The 19,623-nt window shown below is 38.4% G+C and overlaps 1 protein-coding gene across 2 annotated transcripts; it reads right to left on the bottom strand.

Moving 5' to 3' along the window:
* Positions 1-237: 237 nt before the first annotated feature.
* LOC149944099 (nose resistant to fluoxetine protein 6-like) lies at positions 238-15,198 on the bottom strand. Of its 2 annotated transcripts, none has more exons than XM_090175627.1 (15): positions 14,965-15,198; positions 12,968-13,161; positions 9,134-9,242; positions 8,969-9,071; positions 8,718-8,899; positions 8,143-8,316; positions 7,724-7,817; positions 7,155-7,247; positions 5,952-6,120; positions 5,808-5,887; positions 5,632-5,748; positions 5,431-5,563; positions 5,179-5,365; positions 4,968-5,110; positions 238-2,195 (listed from the first exon to the last, which is right to left on the bottom strand). In XM_090175627.1, the coding sequence occupies exons 1-15, from the start codon at positions 15,191-15,193 to the stop codon at positions 2,172-2,174; spliced, it is 2,031 nt and encodes a 676-aa protein (XP_090031753.1). In that variant the 5' UTR covers positions 15,194-15,198; the 3' UTR covers positions 238-2,171. The 2 variants fall into 2 exon arrangements, with proteins under 2 accessions (XP_090031753.1, XP_090031752.1); XM_090175626.1 differs by lacking the exon at positions 238-2,195 and adding an exon at positions 2,433-2,831.
* Positions 15,199-19,623: the final 4,425 nt, after the last annotated feature.

Genomic DNA, 19,623 nt, shown 5'->3' with positions numbered 1-19,623 from the left:
GTCGAACTGCCTAAGAAATGTTAGTGATCAAGTCTGGCGAGTACGAGCGGGCGAATACCTACATTTCTTATATAGATTTTAATTTGACTGCTATCAAGACTGAGTGCCCGTGAACACCAGTGCTTCTACTGGACAATCTCATTTCTCCCTCTGTCGGTTCTAATAAATCCCTTTTTATCCCTTTCACAACTTTTTTTTGAACTAAAACAATAAGATTTATAATATTTAGGCCTTACATAAAGAAAAAAAATTCTTAAAAATATTTTAAAATCTATGACACACTTCCGAATCCCAGTTCATTTCATTCGTGTATGAGGCGTGGTTTTTGACATAGAAATCTCATAGGTAACTAGAATGCTGCCTTGTAACTGGCAAATGGGCCAAACGCCGTGGCAGACGATAGCCAGATCTCAGCCAATCAGAGCTCAAAAAGTGGTTCTGCCAAGAATTTAATGTCACCAGAGAGAATGACGTCACCTATCTCCCGATATAGTAGCGGATCCAAGGAGGATTATTATCCTCCTTGGCGGAACCACTCTACGGCCTCTCATTGGCTGAAGGTTCAAGGCGAACTGGCGTCAAGCTCGGCCGTAGACGGCAGCATTCTAGTTACCTATGAGATTTCTATGGTTTTGAAGTACTAGACCAAAATATTTCTAGCGAAAATTAGGAAAATTCTCAAAAAATCCCTAATTTTCCCTTTTTCCCTCTCTTCCAAAATAAAATCCCTAAAAAGGGATAAAATCCCTCAAAGTGGAAGCACTGGTGAACACTTAACTCAAAATTTCAGGTACTATTTGTGTGCTCGAATCTTCAACGACTAATTTCTCGTGTTCAGAGAGTTCGAAGATCGCACGAAACTGATCTGCTGATTTCGACAGATTGACGAATCAAGACCATGCTCGGATCAAAATTTATGAGTGTTCCAAAGCACAATTTCCGCGTGAAACCATTTTAATCGCGTTTTAAAATGTAAAACGTTACAAAGTTACAAAAAGCGGGGAACTTGGTTGGGAGCCACTAGTGCTCGCGAATCACCGTTTTTTATAGACAAAAACGTTTAACATTTATTTTTTAAAGGGGATCTAAAATGAAACTTTCGACGTTAATGGCGTGACCGGGCTAAAGGGCCTCAAAGTAGGTGACGCGTGTAACAACACCTGCAGCAGCTGCTGCTGCAACTCTAGCGTATGTCTCTAGTAACCTTTGCTGCAACCAAAGATAATATAACTACGTACCCTAGATTCGAAATAACGGCGTTTCTCGATAGCGCGTTTTCTCGTGAAGCTTTTACTGGGTTCGCGCCGGAAGTCGGAAAAATCGGGCTCCATAGCAGGGTGAGAAATAAGGAATTTCAATAGATAACCCAAGATTATATTACTCACCTTTAGTTTTCTTTCGTTTAGAAACAGTTTTAGAGCTACAGGCATGATCCATTATTGTTTTAAAACAATATAATGCAAAAATATCTGGTATCTTGAAAACCGCAAGTCAAAAACCACAGCGCAATTTTCACTAAAACTTTACGTTTTAACTAGATGTCGGTAGCCCTGCCAGCTCCATGGAGATGATGGAGGCAGTTTTTTCCGACTTCCGCCGGGAACTCAGTAAAAGCCTGCGTTACGTGCAAGGAGCTTGATTTCGAATCTAGGGTACGTAGTTATATTATCTTTGCTTTAATGAAACAGTTATTTACGTGATTGTGCGGCTTCCCTTTTGGGTCGATTGCTTACATACACATTTAAGACCTAATATAGTTCACGTGACATATATTGTTTAGATTATGTAAATAGCGCCATCTAGCTACTTTACAATACACATGGCGCGTAATTTAAATCGAAAGATTTTAGAGAGTTAACCAATATTACAACATTTTTTTTCGAACCTAACTGAGGTAATTCAAATGTCAAATAGCCGTAGTTTTTTGATCACACGGCCCGAGCGCGTAATAACCTCTTCGATGTTTCTGCTCTGGATCGCTGTTAAATTTTCAGTTCTCTGGGCTTGAAGTTGTCGTGGAAACGGAGGACACTTTGTTGGAAATGGTGATGGAGGAACTTGGGCCTGTGCTGCAGATACGATGTTTAAGCATCCAGACTGTGGCTTTAGATGTATCACAACTGGCCTTGGAGAAGTGGATTGGTGTAATTGATTCTGTGGCTGTTGTATGCCTATTGGTTAATCCGGCCCTGTAACTAATAATAAGAATACTTTATTGTCAGGATTTAGAACGCGTGAAAATACGCCGCCATGTTAGGGTATAAAAGCAGGTAAATAAGAATGCTATACCTCATGATGTAAAGGTACTGTCACGCGCAAAAACGTAATTTTGAAATCGGCCAATATAATTGGTTTTTCAGAACCTGGAAAACCTGGCGCCATCTAATTTATTTATAGTTAATATTTTTTTATTTCAAATAAAAGGCACCAACTTGTAAAAAAATAGTTTACTTATTAAAAAGGCGGTTTAACAAGTACAAAAATATATTTCTTAAACGTTATATTATCGATAAAAATTAGTCGATGGTTCGAAATAAAGTGAGCTTAAATGATGATGAAAATGAAATTCAATTAATGAGTAGAAAGGACACGTGCCATCGATCCAGTGATGTCGACATGTTTCACTGTCCTTTTCTGCAGAATGTGGTTACTTTGGACTGCCAGTAAATCTACGAGTGTTTTTTACTGACATTGTCTGTCAATTTCTTATGTTTTCATTTTCACATTTTGAAGAATATTTTTTCGAGAGATATGAAAGGCGACTCAAATAATGCTGACAGAAAGAAAGCTAGTATGTACGTGATGACTAGGTTGCCGAGTACAAAATATAACTGAAAAACAAATGTATAAATTAAATTGGACCAAAAAATTAGCTATAATGGACCATTGACTAATTATGTAATGTACAAAAGGCTTTTTTGACACCTACAGGGTTCCAAGCGCTGGATTATCGTATTTGATTAAGGAGGGTCGTACGGCTGAAAAAAAAGTCACTTTCGCCCAAAAGATATTTAAAGAGAAAAAAAAACAGTAGGTTAGCCTATTATGTCGAATACCTTAGCTCACTTTTATGTACGAAAAAAAAACACGTGAGAAAATATTTTGGAAACGTTCCCGATTCGTGGCGACAATTATCACGCCCCCACCAAACCGCAAAAGCGTGTTTGTAAGTGGGAGTCTGGAATCTAAGAAATATCCATCGCTAGGTTTCCGCTCTAAGGAAAACTGTTTATACACGGATCGTACTTTGGGTCGTATTTTATCGTATCTTTGCCGTACGATCCTGCCTTTGGATCGTACATCGTACCGCGGTTTCAATTATCGTACAAATACGATTGCGATCGTACATCTGGAAACTCTGGACATATAGATACATTTTTAAGAGCAGCCACCAATTAGATGGCGCCACTAACAATGTAAGTACTAAGTACTAGGGGATTTAAGCGATTTCCACCAATGGGAAAGCGGATGAAAGGCCCAATAGAAATAGAGCGGAAAGATTAATAATCATTCAGTGGTTTTTCCATGGGTGAAAATAGCTTAACCCGCTAGTACTTAGTGATTGTTCTTAAAAAATTTCCACCCTCTTCAAAACGTGTAGTTCAATTAGAAGAACTTTAGATTGTATAAAAATAAAGCTACACTCCCTTCGAGGGGGTGGTATAACCTGGCTATTGTTTTATCTTAACGGAATATAACTTGAAGTATTTCTGTTGTTCCCAAAGGGTTCCAATATCCCTGCTATTTTCGTGGATAACCCATAGGTGGTATTTCTGTCGCCCTCCGAATTTTCCAATTTTGTCCGCTGCCTCCCATGGCTTTTCCCACCTGCGGCGCTGATAATCGCTGATTGTGAAGGGAATAAACGATATTGATGGGGTCTTCGATAAAGAACGCGTTGGAGGTTTTATTCCCTTTAAGAAAACTACTCATCCTAATCAAAGAAACGACAAAAATGGTTCTCATTGGCTGCGGATTACGTCATCGGGTTCGTGATTGCTTGACAAAACTATGCATTGCGACAAATGAAAATTAGTAACTGTTGCTATCTTTAGTTCCACGAAAATGACATATTAAATTTCGATAGGTTCCGATTTTATAATATGATGTGATATACATCATTATAGCAGGAAATAATATATGTATAAACTATAGGAAGACTGTGGTGACCCTGTTGATTCTCATAGACACGGGCGTGGTTTACAGCGGATAAATTTCATTCGCGACGTGCTAAGCCGCCAGCGATATCGAAGTGAACCATCCGTCCCCTGAAGAGTTGTGCAATGTTGGCCAAAGCAACAACGAAGGTATTGTCTATTATTCTTTACATAACCCCTAACAAGAAACTATATATACACTAGGAATATCTAAGGAAGACTTTGGTGGCTACGCGTAAGATAAACTGGCTCCTAGTCGACATTAAGCCTTGTCTTGAATACGTTATTTGACGCGGAATTAGATCACTATCGTGAATAACGTGACAATTGCTACAAGATATTTAGTGTGAGAACTAATAGAGGTTTACTTTCTGTTAAGCCTATTTTCCGAGTGAGAGACCTTCATTTTCTCGAGCCCCTTTTCTCGATCCTTAGACATTCCAAATGTATGCTACCCTAGCTACTTCAATCTTCAATTAAATATACGTAATTTCTTAGCAACGTGGTCCAAAGTTTTGAGGGCTTTCTCGTTGCGAACAAATGGCGGGTTTTTAGCGACGGCAGCTGGTCAATGAATTTGGAAAAAACGAGTAGTTTAAGCCTCGGCCATCTCTTCAGCCACTTTCGGAGCACGGTGTCAATGGATCCTTAGACTTTATAAATGTATACATATAGAGTTCCCTGATTGAGTTCATCCTTCCTCTTGTAGCATTTAACAACTTTTATTAAAAAAGTCCCTCTTTTCGCGTTACGTAATTTGTGAAACCCCCCCCCCCCCCTAAGAGCAAGTACAGCGCAAACTACACTTACCAACATAAATTCGGAAAAATCAAAAGATATTTCTCTGGATCCATAAAACATAGCCATCACAACCGGATGTATTAAATAGGCACAATAAGTCAGTCTACTGAGTGGTACGAACGCGCGCCAGGACAGTATTGTAGTGACGAAACCTAAGTAAAAATTGTTAGATATTATATTCACTAGTGTGTGTAAATGATTGAAAAACTAAGTCGTGTACCTCCGTATCCTGAGACGCAGGCAAATGTTAACCAGGACATGCCACCAGCCCAAACGGTTCTGGCAACGGAACCATATAATGCGGCCTCCCCTATGCTTGGCAAATGTCCTAAGTACGCTGGCCAAGTGGAGTACAAAATCGTGACATTTACAGCGACAGATGTGAACCATCCCGCAATTATGTATTTCTGAAAATGACCTTCAAAGTTAAAGCGTCGTAGTAACCAACTTTGATGAATTCACAGGGAAATACCTTTTTCACAATAATTTCTAGTTTTTTTAAATACAATACATATCCTAGCAACATTCCAACTAGATACGGACCCATTCGACAATAAGGTTTAATGTATACGTTGGATGAGAAGGCGTTGACTAAATCTTGCGACCTAGTAAAATTTAATTAAAAATTAATTTCCAGACATAATTAAAATTATAATTAAAACGTCAGATTTACACAACATTTCCAATGTACGGAACTGGAGGATATTTATTGGCAACTATTAAGTACGCTGTGACGGTTATGGTTGTTAAAAGTAGAACACCAATCGAGATTAATCCAATTCTAAAATTTCTAAAAAAAAAAACAATATTGGTATCTCATTGACACCTTGTTGCAATCTCAAAACTTACTTGTTTAAAATGTATAAAACAAAGACACCAACAATAAAAAACTGAAAATCTGTAGCGGAATACCAAGAATGACTCAAACACTGAAAATAAAAGCAATTTTTTAAATGTTCTCGAACTGGTTTTGCGATAAAAGAGATTAGGTACCATATTATTCGTATTGACGAAGTTCTGCAAAAAGAGCAAATTCGTCCACCAATTGTCTCTGCACCACGAGTCGTACATCATAATGGATGACATCCAGAAAGGTCCGTTGCCCAGGTACTGCAGCAAATTGGCGGTGAAGGCAATGATAATCATCATGAGTGGCGTCATGCTAGCGAAGAAATCTTAGTTTAAAACTCGATTGAAAGCGGTTTCCATTTGACTGCCAGAGATTCGCTCAGAATCGGGCGTCTTTGATCTCATCCAAATTGAGCGAGAATCAGAACATGATTATAAGGCTCGAGAGCTTTAAGGCCTATTCACACGAGCCGAAATTTCGCGAAATAGTGCTGGTCACAAACGTATTTTTTGGCCACGTTTTGAAGAACGTCCGTATATAATAATAATAATAATAAGCTAGGCTAATACCCAGGGCACCACCTTAGGCCTAACCGATACTTCGCTCCAAATATTTAAATAGTATATTAATCACCTTATTTTTCGGTAGTACAGGTACGCATTGTAACCCGGCCACCTGAATTAATGGCTTTAAAAGTCGCTTGATGACTTAGGCCTAAGGTGGTGCCTTGGATGATTAGCCTAGCTGATTATTATTATTATTTATTATTATACCGAATAATGTTCTTCGCCGGTTAACGCGTGAAATATCCGCAATATTTTGTAAATCGTGTGATCGAAAATGCTACTTGTTAGGCAAACTCGAGTCGAGAATAGGACCTTCAATAAAATATCTTCAAGGAAATCACCAAGAAGTAATGTTTCCGAGAACAAGTACCTGCAAGTAATTGTTTACATAGTGCTTGTTCAAATAATGGAAACTTTTCACTTGTACGGTATGCACCAGTGTTTCTTTGAACCAGGTGAAAAGTTTCCATTATTTCAACAAGCACCAAATAAACAGTAACTTGCAGGTCCGGGCTCTTAGATATATTACTTCTTGGCGATTTCCTTGAAGATTTTTTATTGAAGCACCAATTGTGCCCACTAAAAACGTTGGGCGAAATGTTCGCTCGTGTGAATATTTCATTCTTTTCAAGCTAATAGGGAAAAAGCGAACCTATTACGACGCAAAAACTTAGTACGAGGGATTTCGATACATCGATTTATCGAAAGCGATTTCGGAGCTCTCAAATGCAGTCAAATAGAAAATGTTGTGAGAGGCGGTGTAACGTGGTGTTATTTTACCGTATGTAACGATGCAATATCGCGGAAAGAATTTGGTAAGCGGAAGACAGCTTCTTGGCGCTCTTCATGGAAACGTACATCAACAGAAAGCCACTGGCACGTCACGAAAGTATTATAAAAATGAATTATGGGTAGTACCATATGTAACATAATCAGTCATAAGTGAGCCGTAAAGGTTTCAGCCTCAATGCAACCTTGTTCAACGGATGTGCCACCGTAACTTCCAAGTTTATCCCGCGTTAAAGGGAATAAAATGGCAGTTATTTGGTGTGGAACATCAACATTTCCAATAGTGGCCTCGTCGTTACATGACTTTAGATATTTCTGGCTCTAGTTAGTGAATTCTAGCTCAATTTGTGACGGGGTCTTCCATAAAGATTGCGTTGAGGTTATATTACCTTCAATCTTTAATGTATTTTATTTCATTTTTGACAGGTCAATTAAACGGATTAACAGATATAATTTCGTATTAATCTTTTCAATCGAGTATTTTTTTCATAACATTTTTTATGGAGATGTTAAACAGAGGCATAATTATGAGTGATTATGTTGTAATCTAAAACAAGTACCTGAGGTAAAAAAATGTGTCAACGGAGAATGTACCGTTTTCAAGTGTTTGACTTAGAATGTTACTTGAGGCAGATTCGCCAATCTTGGGATTTTCTGAAAAGTTATTAAAAGTAATTTTTGTGAGGATTTTCTTCGACTAAAAATTAGCTATGAAAGCTTTCCCCCTTTGAAATATGAGGGGTGTGAACCGTGTGAAAGTTTGGCCAGATTTTCGACGGAGATTAAATTATTTATCACGCAAAATTGTGCTCGGTTTTAAAAAAAAGTCTTCAAATACGTCCCAAAATATAATATGTCAAGCCCACACAAAGTTTTGAAATCCAAGAATAGTGAAAGTTGCTAGTCCCACAAACTTGGTAGAAGAGTCTTTGTGAACTGTTTTGCACCGATTTTATAGAATAGGCTATTGCCAACTTACTAAAAACCAGCCACGTGAGGGCAAAAGAACAAGAATGTCCCATGATGATCCACAGCATACTCAGGAACCGAATTCCGTGTAATATGTCGATCGAACCTTCTTGTTTCCCAACGTATAATATTTTTCCGCCATTTTTTCGCAACGAGAAAGCCATCAAAACTTTGGACCACGTTGCTAAGAAAGTACGAGTATTTAATTGAAAATTGAAGTAGCTAGGGTAGTATACATTTGAAATGTATAAGGATCGAGAAAGGGGCTCGAGAAAATGAATGACACTCATTCGGAAAATAAACTTAACAGAAAATGAATTTAAGAAACCACTATTAGTTCTCACACGGAAGATCTTGTAGAAATTTTCACGTTATTGACGACAGTGATCTAGTAACGCGTAAAATAACGTATTTAAGTGGTATTAAAAGAACGCAGAAGGTAAGTTATCTTCTATTCGAGACAAAGCTTAATGTCGACTAGGAGCCAGTTTATCTTGCGCGTAGCCACCAGTCTTCCTTAGATATTCCAAATGTATACATATTTGGTTTCTTGGTAGGGTTTATGTAAAAAATAATAGACAATACCTTCGTGATTGTTTTGGCCAACATTGCACAGCTCTTCAGTGGACGGATGGTTCCCTTCGATATTGCTGGCGGATCTAGACTTTCTCCAAGTCCACAAACAACCGTAATTATTATTTAGACTTTTCGCAATATCGTACAAGGTTCCGATCACGGACATCAATATCAAGAAACCCAAAAACACCCTGCAAAAGAAGATATAACAGTGTTGCATTTCTTAGGTGCTAAGGAGGTGTCACTGACTTGGTACTTACGAGACGATGTATACCCCGGCTTGAGCCGATGGACGACCGTTCTTGCTGCTACAAGAATGGATCTGTACATCGTAGTCAACGTCTTGGAACGATTTCTTGAGGGCTATGTGAACAAATGAATATTATGTTATATACAAATGTCAAAATATTGAATTCAATGCGTACTTGAATCTAGTGCGTCATTGGCTTGTTCACTTCTGCAGGACAATGGGAAACACAAGCCAATCCTCAGAGTATTATTTACAATAGGGTTCCAAAGTAAATTTGAAATATTCTGGTAAAAAATAGTTAATAAGTAACTGTTTTATAAAAAAAAACACACATTTCCCTGATGGTTCGAATTAAATAGAACAAAAATAAATTATATTACATGTTTGTAATATTATTTATTTTTTAATAGAATAATTTAAAGGGAAACAAACATTAAGAGCTGAGCCCTAAGAGGTGCGATTTTAATGCTTTTTTTTATACTAGATGGCGCCATTTTACACTTTTAGGCGAAAAGGGAATCCATACTTAATTGATTTATTAACAAAACGATGCTTTATGTAAAACAATAAGTAGTTCAACTCGGGAAAAATTCGCAATAAAACGAAACGATTAATATTTGTCGCGGTTTTTAGAAAAATTCAAATTATTACGTTTTAGCAAGAATGTAATTATTTGTATTTAGTTAGAATGACTAAGTTGAGACGAACTTCAGCCCGGTAACTCATTGGTTCCCTAAAACTGACGAAATAATTTGTAAATTATCAATTATTATTAAGTTTAAATATTACAAACATTTTAGAACCAATCGATTAGAAATGGCGTACTTAATGTTGCCTGGTATTTCATTGGTTCCCTAAAACCAAAAGCGACATAAGACCCAAAAGTGTGTGGGCCCATGGACTAATTAATGTATACACAGGGACGGTCCGCATAGGAAATTTAGCGGCTAGCGATTGCTAAATGTGCCCTCGAGCGGCGATTGTGCGAACTAACGACAAACTGAGTCAAGGGGGATGGAAACGGGAGGAAAGGTTTAAGGGTACAAAAAAAAAAGCAGTCGCCTTGCCGGCGATGTTGTAAGCTCCACGTGCGTTTGGTAAATGAATTCATTTATATTAACAATTAAATTGATTGATATTAATTTTTCGGCCCATACATTCGAGACGTTATTCTCAATTTCTCCAGACCAAAAGAAAATTAAAAAAGTGGATTTAAGTGATTCCGATAATGGTAAATCAAAGATTTTTTTGGACAAGGCTTAGAAAAATATGAATAGGAAAGGTATAAAGAAATCTTTCGTGTGTTCTTTATGACAATACTTCGAATCACTTTTACACGAAGGGTAAACACACAGCTTTTTCCTCATAATTAATTTGTAAAACTACTTAAATAAATTAAAGCTCTTAAATCATACACCTTATTCAAATGAACGAAAAAAACCGTTTGTTTTTCAAATCATAAGCAGACGCCAACATCGATAGACTCCAAGACTTGCAGATAGAGGGCAGCATCGTTTTTCCGTTTGATAGCGTTTTGACTCGGCTAACTTTGCTTAAGGGGGGAGGAAAAGAGGGAACAGCATTAACAAGACTTAGTCGCCGATTTTATGAGAGAGTGGCGTTGTGCGGACCGTCCCTGTGTATACATTAATTAGTCCATGGTGGGCCCTTTAAAATATTTACTGAGAGCTAGTCTCACAATGGACTACATAACCTACTAGTTGGCATAGTACTAGCAACGTCTATGGTCTGGCGCGATTTTCTCGCCCGTAGACATACGTTCTAAAACGCCTCACTCGGCGGCGCTGGAGTGCAGGAATTTTTGTGACGTATTTTCAATCTCCTCCCCCACTCCCTCTTTTACTTCGCGCCAAGTTCTCATTATATCGTACTGATGTGTTCCGACGGTGACGTTTTCCCTCCCCCCTCTTGAGCCGGGGCAAATGCGACCAGGGAACACTTAACAAAGGGAAAGGCAGCGCAACGTTAAAAACCCGGCTGAATTTTCCCTCTCCCGCTTCGCCAAATGTCAGGCTCTATACCGTAAAGCGCAGGCGCGAATGACGTACTGCGCCAGGTGTTAAGTGTTCCATGGATTAAACACTAAAGGATGTTCCACGAGCTAAGATTTCAATGCCGAGTTCACGTTGGCTCGGTCGTAACGTGTTTCCTCCCCCCCCCCCGCGTTTAACTCCCCTAGGGGCACCGGATATGATTTTGTAGCGCCATCTCGTATTTTTTTTTTAAATTTCGCTGGTTTTTGTAATTTCTTGATTTTCGTCTGCTATTTTAGTAGAAGGTTATAACCACATGGATCAAAACACGCTTCTTTTATCAATCTTCAATTTCGTTTAAAATTACAAATAGTAAATAGTGAAAAGGTTGAATCTGCAAAGCTTCAAATCCTAAATGAAAAGAGACTTAAAACGGTTTTAAAATTCACTTCTATTCAAATCCTAAAATCAAGATCTTTGGTAAGTATATAAACGAAGTATCATTGCACGCATGTTTGTTTGCCCCTGGATAGAAAACAATTTCCGGTTTGCGGGCTCGCGCCGCTAGGTGGCAAGGTTACAGAGTATTTTTGCGTTTTTCCGCTCGTGGAACATCCTTTAGTGTTTAATCCATGAGTGTTCCCCGCTCTCCCGACCTCTCCATGTGGAAGGATTAAGTCCGGCATTGTTACCGCTGCAAAAATTGTCAGCAGTTACAATGCCCTTGAGAACCGCGAAGTCCGAATTACGAGGTGATAAGTACGCAACTTATTCGTAGCGCGCGCATGCGCAAAGGGAAACTAAGCCTGCGCGTTTAAAAACGAGCGAGAAGGTATTTTTGGAGTTCGGACCATGGTCTCAACATAGTAATTTACTTATTTATCTAAATATAAATAAATATATTCTTGATTTCACACTGTTGGCGTCATCTGTTATAATCTTTAAATCGGTGTCTACTGGTGTTACCCCTGTAAATGGATCTTCTCACCAGTGGAGTAGCCAGAAATCCTTCAAGGGGGGAGGGTTAAACTATGTAAAATAACTAAGGGGGTCAAGAAGGGGGTGAAATTTTGTATAGCCAACGTTACACGGAACCCTCCTAGGGCTGTGCGAGTAACTCGCCCTCGAATAAGTAATTGGAGAATACTCGTCGATTACCGAGTACCAAAAAATTGCATATTCGGGTACCCGATTACTCGAATAAGCTGCTCTCTAAACTCGTCGAGTATTTGTTTTTTTTCTATCCTCGTTGCTTCAAAGTTCAAAGAGGGGTTTTTACAACTTTTTGTGGGGCAATAAACGGTACCTACAAAGTTGTGGAAACTGTGGTTCATTTAAATTAAAGAAATATTTTTCAGAATTGAAAGTTACTTTATACTCCTTTTAAATAGGCGAAACTATAAAGTAAATTTGGTCTTAACCAACTTGTTAAAATGGGAAAACAAAATCACGTGACAACCATTTCACAGCCAACTTCGATTCGGTAACTCATGTTCATAGTTGGCCGTGCGACGGTAAAGAAAAAAATATTCCTTCCAAATACACTAAATACTGCAGACAACTAATTAACTTACACCTTTCTTTTACAAAATGGTTTAAATAATAATTATAATTAGGTAATTTAGATGAATCGATCAAATTTTAAACCGCCATTAGCAAAATAAAATGAATAATAGTTCGTATTTCTTAGGATAGATGGCACAGCAGTTCTCCCCCCTGGACTTAGAGTTTCGCCTATTTCATTTCATAATTTCTTGAATAAAACTAGCTCTTAATCCAGTACTCGATAACCCGACTCGTTAAAAATATTACTCGAGGTTTTTTTTAGTTACTCTACTCGAATAAGAGAAAGTTTCCCCTTAATCAAGCACTCGATTAGTCGACTTGACTCGAATACTCGATGAAAAAAAATTGATACTCGATAAACGACTTGATTACCTAAAATTTCTAATCGCACAGCCCTAAACCCTCCCCTTGTCTACGCTACTGCTTATCACTTATAAAGCATCACTTACAGTCGGAGGCTCGTCGACATTTCCATATAGCTTAATTTCCCCGATGCAATGTTGTCCATTGAAGGTTAAAGTATCGTCAATCGAAGCGGACAAATTGACATTGACCTGGACATTGACGCATTCCGTGTACAGCCCCGGGTACGTCAGTCCACCATTGATGAAACCACTGTCAGGATGACCGGATGCGTCCACGACTTCCAAGGAGCGAGATAAAAAAATAACAAAAGATAAATAATAAACAATTTGGGTAATTATATTTGTACCTCGATTTTGTTTATTCGCGATATAACAACGCGAATTTGGCTAGACGCTAATTAATTACGCAGAATTATGTCACAGCTGTACAGATTTATTTTGCGTAAAGTTGTATGTTTCGCCCATAGATAACACGCGTAATAAAATAGGAAAAATGCAATCAAATTAAACAGCTCGGAATCAATATCAAATTAAAAATAAGGGCTATAATTAACGGATATTTTACTTTTATCAGTTAGCTAATCTTTAATTAAATTAAATATTAATTAAATTTCATTACTATTTAATATTTTAATTTTTTAAGAAGCTTTTTTTCATCCATTGAAATACATTGTGTGATTTAAATCAATAATTAAAAAAAATCACTTGATTTAAATCAACCAACCATAGTAGAAGCTGACAAAAAAAATATTATAAAACGAGTGTCCTCTTAATTACGGCGTAAATTTACTTGTTACTTAAAGTAGCAACGGTTGAAAATTTTCATTGATTAAAAGTTATCTTGCAACTTAAAGTAATGGTTGATTTCAACAAGTCTACGAACACGAGCTAATGTCACGAACAACGTTAAATTTTGTAGCACGCGCGACAACAACATCATAATGAAGCTCTGCCCAAATTTTAGATACCTCGTGATAGCAAATCCCACCATCATTTGACATTTTTTAAGCCCTATTTCCGAAATTCAAACGATTCAGTAGCCCTTTAAGAGAAACATAATATAATTATGTACGTATTTCATTTTGGTTTATAAGGATAACTATTGTTTAAGCCAAACGACCTTAGTAGTACCCTAATTTAACTTAACCTAAACTTAAAATAACCAAAACACAGCGAAAAACTAAGCTTATAGCCGTAATCATCGATTAGGGAATTTTATAGAACCCTAGAAAAGAAAAAGGATGACGCAATCGACAACCAATGAAATTTGTCCTTACGCAGCGCCACTGCTTTCTTTAACGCCACCATCCTTTACCAACATTACGCAACACTGGTTGTCAGGGCGACGGACACGTGTTCTTTGACATCTTCTAAACTGAAAGTAGGACTCGAAAGACGAATTGGGGTAACTTTCCCTTTCCGAAAAAACGATTAACTTTCACTTTGGGAGGCAATGAAAATCTATAGTTACAAGAGAGAGCGAAACACTATGAAGAAATGGAAAATGTGGGTCACATCTTCTGTCTAGAAGGGAAGTCTCCGGGCACAGACAGCGAGAAACGAACCATCGGGGAAAACTTCTACCGCCCGTGATGTTTTCAGCCGGCGTTGTTAATCAATAACGGAGCGCCCACTCATTTGTAGGTCAAGTACTCCCGCGATTCCGACAGACGATACCATTCTATTTTCTAATAAAAATAGTCCCAAGAATAGTTGTAAATATATCAATTACTTTTCGTGACCCATAAACGAAAATGTTTGAACGGTTTTCAAATTTCGGTGAAGAATAAAAGATCCTGATTTTGAGGTACTTGTTTATTATTTTTAACAGCTTTCTCAAAGTCTAACGCGGAAATAACATTCGATTCAAATTACGCGTCGTTTCGAGTACGCTTTTATAGAATTACGAACGAAAACGTGTTTGGAAGCTACGAGTAAATTTCAAGGCTATACAGAAGTATGTTTAGTTTAACGCGTAGTTGCGTAAATAAAACGCTAAGGCTCAAAATAATCCGTAAACTACCGTTACCGAAAAGATAACTCTAGACGCGAAATGTAGGCGAGTAAAGCGACCTACTTACCTCGCGTGGCCCAATCCTGAGCTTGACTGTTGGCTTCCAGCAATAGTTTGGCGTGTTCCTGACATTCGGACTTCGGCCCGTTGCTCAATTCGTTGTAAAATGTGTCAACAAGACGAATGAAAGGGAACGTCACTTCACTCAAGGGGTTCACCGATAGCGCCGGAGCGACTACTGCCAGAAACGAGAGACTGGTAACGGTGGTGAAGACTAGTTGGGAACGCCGCGTCATTCTCAAGAGCTACGAGCAATCTGTCGTAACTAATACGAATCTCGGCATATTTAAGCCGCCCTTACTATTTTTCGTTCTCGCAAAAACCGCCACACGACGAGACACACCCCCTTTTTCGAGATAAGCCATTGGTCGACAATAGCTGCCACGTCACCGCCCCTTTTCCAAAGTGGACGTCAATGAAAAGGAATTACACTACAATCTCTCCTGTTGTAAACGATCCCCCGAGACCTGTTACTAGCGATATACCGTTACAAAAGAGAATATGTATTGCCGCCTTTTACCGGGCCGGATATATAGCCCACTAACCTGATACCCGCGTTACCTTCAAATTTTAGTTCCAATGATTATCGGTATTGATTTCTGCTATTGGTGGTCGACGCGTGCAACCAATCAATAGAAAATGCACTAACGTTCGCCTTAAACTTTTTAACGTCGGCCGAAGTTTAATACGGCGATCAATTTCATACAAATTTGCTTCCAAATTTAATCTAGGCTGTTAAATTTAAAATCATAATCATTAGTCAAAATACTGATATATTTACTTACCAATTAAATCCAATCTTCTTTTGCAACTTAAAATAATCGAAAATAATTCCCTAAATCTATGACTTTCTTCGTATAAACGTCCGCTTCTTGTTCTATGGGATTGGCATCGGTGCCATAAACGTATTTCGATTTCACTTTTTTTAATGTTAATTACTTGAAAAACGAATACAGTTTATATAAACACTTTAACCAATTAGTTTGCCTTTCAGAAATTAAATTATTTCACGAAATCGTGAACTATAAAATACATTCATTTAACACGAAACGAATAAGCGATTGAATATGACGAAGGTTTTCCCTCGAGCTCTTCGGTTTCCCCTTTCCATAAAAATTTGAAGAGGTTAACGGTAATTGGGTGCCTGCTCGTAGCCATGCGTCATAACTAAGCCCCGCCTTGAAACAGCCCCCATGACATTAATTTCACGTGGCAAAACGCCACACTATCCAGCGAAATAATCACGTGATCGCTATAGGTGTCTTAATGTCATGGCTGACCTATACGCGTTACCATGGCCACGAACATAGGCCACAACCACGAGCAAGCTACGAATAGTTAGTGTATGGGGAGCTGTAGGCTTTCCACCACCCTCCTATCGCGTTGTAACCCGACCCCTGTTTAAAGGCATTAAAAGTCGCTAGATGACTTGGTCCTAAGGGTGTGCCTTAGGTATTAGCCTAGCTGATTATTATTATTAGTTATTCGCGTAATTAGGTATTAAAATTGTTGGTAACTGCGTAAAATAACTGAAAAAATTTAGAAATCAGCGGAAATCGCAAAGGTTTTTTCTTAATATCAATAATAAGGTGTAAAAATCATTTATAATTAAGAGAAATCGCCGTAACATTGTGATAAATTACTAGATATTACAGAACGTATTTGAAAATCAGTAACACAGATGCACAAACCGTAGGTAATAACGATAAACAGGGCCGTTATTAGAGCGCTCGCGGCCCCGGGCGAAATGCATGGGCGAAACTGACGAGGAGTGTACCCGAGGTGTAAATCACCGATTTTCATGAATCTCGGGGGGTATGTAGACCTTGGGGTAACATGCATTTTTACCAAGGGAAAAGTTACGCTGGGGTCCGTTTTTCTATGGCAACCGAAAATGTTTTTGACAACTTAAAATGAAAAAATCTACATTTAAAAAAGCATGGGATTTTCTCGGTTTCACCTTGTGAAAATTTTTGAAAACCCAAAATTAAAATTAAAATTAAAATTTCAACTAAAATGCTAAATTTTAACAATTTTGGGTGAAATCCATCAAGTAGCCCCCCTGTACCTCGGGTACACTCCTCGTGAGTGTAGCGGCCCTCCGGTATATACATCCCTATGGTAAAATTTTAGAGGCCCTGGGCGACCGCCCGCTCACCCCCCCCCCCCTAAGCACGGCCCTGACGATAAACCACCGAAAAAATTAGATAAACACCTGGAAATCACAGCTAGCCAATTTCGAAAATCAGTAATTAGGAATATAATTCTTTTTACCAGTGGGTACCTCTCGAAATATGATATCGCAGTTCTACTTAAACGATTTCACGGGGTTTTAGGACATTTTTCAATGGAAAACCCAATAATTGAAAGCAAAATGTATCCACCACATTGACTTGTAAAAACCCTTCCGTCTATTGAACTCTTCGGGGCCTTGAAATATACAGATACACAATAGCCGAAGATAAAGTTAGTTGGATTTCCATCAAATCTATTGTACTTCAAAGAATTGACGTATAAAAGTTATCAACATTTTATAAAAAAAAAACTTTCTTTCTCAATCGAAAGTTTAACGCGAAATTTTGTTGAGATGGTGGCCAAGGTTCAAAGGCAAGGCGTAATGAAAACGCTAGTCTCGCACTATAGAGTGAAAGCATACTGTGCTTATAAAAAGACGAAGATTATGTAATCTAGGAGCAACAAACACAGCACCCCACACAAGGAGAACGCAGCCCGTCAAAAGTCGTGCATTTTCTTGTGTACATTTTTCATTGGTTAGACGCTGTAGCGCCTGCTGCGGTCGGAAGGGGAAAATTAGGCATTTGTCTTCCCCCTTTCCGTAAAACGTTCAGATTAAAGGCTCGTCCAATGAAATTTGTACACAGCACTGCTTGAGCGTGTTTAAAGGCTAGCTGCGTTCTCCTTGTGTTTGTTGCTCCTGCACTTTCGTTTTCAAACGCTGAAGTAGAATATTTTCATGCACGGGAAAAATAAATTTATATCTTAAAGATAGGATAAAATGGGAAAAGGATAATCTAATCTCAAAATAATCGAATGTGGGTTATTGCTGTAATCGCGGTCTGACTGAGGTTTTAATTTTACTAAATGGCGAATCATGTTCTTGACACGTGTGACGCAATTTACCTGAGAGCGCTGAACTTCTCGAAAATTAAATTTATTGTGGCGTTATCAAGGTTCTCGCCCCTTTATCGAAGACCCATATAATTACAATCAGCAACGTGTGCCGTACATATAAACACGAATATCTGGCACGTCGAACCTGATGTCAGAAATACATCTAAGTCGATGATTATGCAAAGTATTTGATAAGTAGTTGATGAAATCAGAAGACCATTAAAGGGCTGAAGAACCCGCGAGCCACCATCCCGTCCTTCTCGAGAAGCTCCCACTCGGAGTGTGTCCTTGCGCGCTGCAAAGAGAAACGACCGGCCTTGACGTCTCGTCAGAAAAATATCGTGCATGGCATTGAGATTCTTTCCATGCTAAGATATTCTACTACGATTCACTATACATATATTAAAGAGCCATTCACGGTCTGCTCTGATAGCGCGTGTGTGTAGATCTCTCAATGAACTAGTTGGAACCAGTCGTAAAACGGAGAATAAGTGGGGATGCCTTTGCAAAAAAGTTACACCTATTATGTCTCTTTCACGCAACTGTAAAAGTGTTAAAGCGTTGCCCGTGATGATGTTTTTATAAATAAAATATCAACTTTCATCCTTATTCAGGCTTGCCACGGACCACTTATGTAATAACGACTCTGGCGTGGCCCAAAGGCTACTTCGCAACTTGGCCTGTTTAACTATAATGTCTGGACCTATTAGCCAATAAATTATTATTATTATTGTTATTGCCTCTTTTAAATTTCCTGACTTTACCAGGTTTCCTCTGATCGTCTAACGTAATTTTCCCAATTTACCCAGTTATATTAGACCCATTTTCAAATTAAATAATTTTTCCAGGTTTTAAAGGTATCTGCACGTCAACCCTGATATTGTTACTTATCTCATTTTCTCAAATTGTCAAGTATAATTCAATATATTTCTGTTAAATTCTACCAAAGTAGCGGTCAGTATCTTTAACCAGATCAAATTGACGTAACTCGCTAGAGAATTCAATTCCCAACTCGTAAACGGGAAGCTAAATTATATTTAACCATATAGAAGACCATCCCCAGCGAGAAGTACCAGCGTGACGGCGCTATAGTATAGGGTCTGAAGTCCATGTCTTGTGTTAACGTCCTCTGAGACAAACAAAATGATTAACAAAAAATTGGAGCCTCGGAGAGAACGCGGTACCACCAGCGCGGATGGTCTATAGAGAAATCTTCTCGAGAGTTCAGTAGACTTTCTTGACTTAATAGGGAAAAAGAAAAGCAAGGGGCCCCAGACGAAACGGAATTATTTATGTCTTGCCAGCTACGTGTGGCCCCCCGTCCTACCTTATATACCCTTAAAAACCACGACACGAAAAAAAATACGTATCCAAAAGGGCCCCATGAATTTACTCCACTATAAAGATAGTAATATGAGGTCAAAAACATCTCGACGGCCGAAAGAAACAGTCTAGCCAGAGTCAATTAAGGCAAGGAAAAAATGTCAGAATTATTTCTATCGAAGGACGGACTCGTATTGTATGTGGGGAATCT

The sequence above is a fragment of the Leiobunum rupestre genome, chromosome 5, assembly GCF_980474605.1.
Source record: "Leiobunum rupestre chromosome 5, qqLeiRupe1.1.hap1, whole genome shotgun sequence".
NCBI lineage: Eukaryota > Metazoa > Arthropoda > Arachnida > Opiliones > Sclerosomatidae > Leiobunum > Leiobunum rupestre.
The sequence above is the reverse complement of the archived record's forward strand: the minus strand, read 5'-3'. Positions and strand labels throughout refer to the sequence as shown.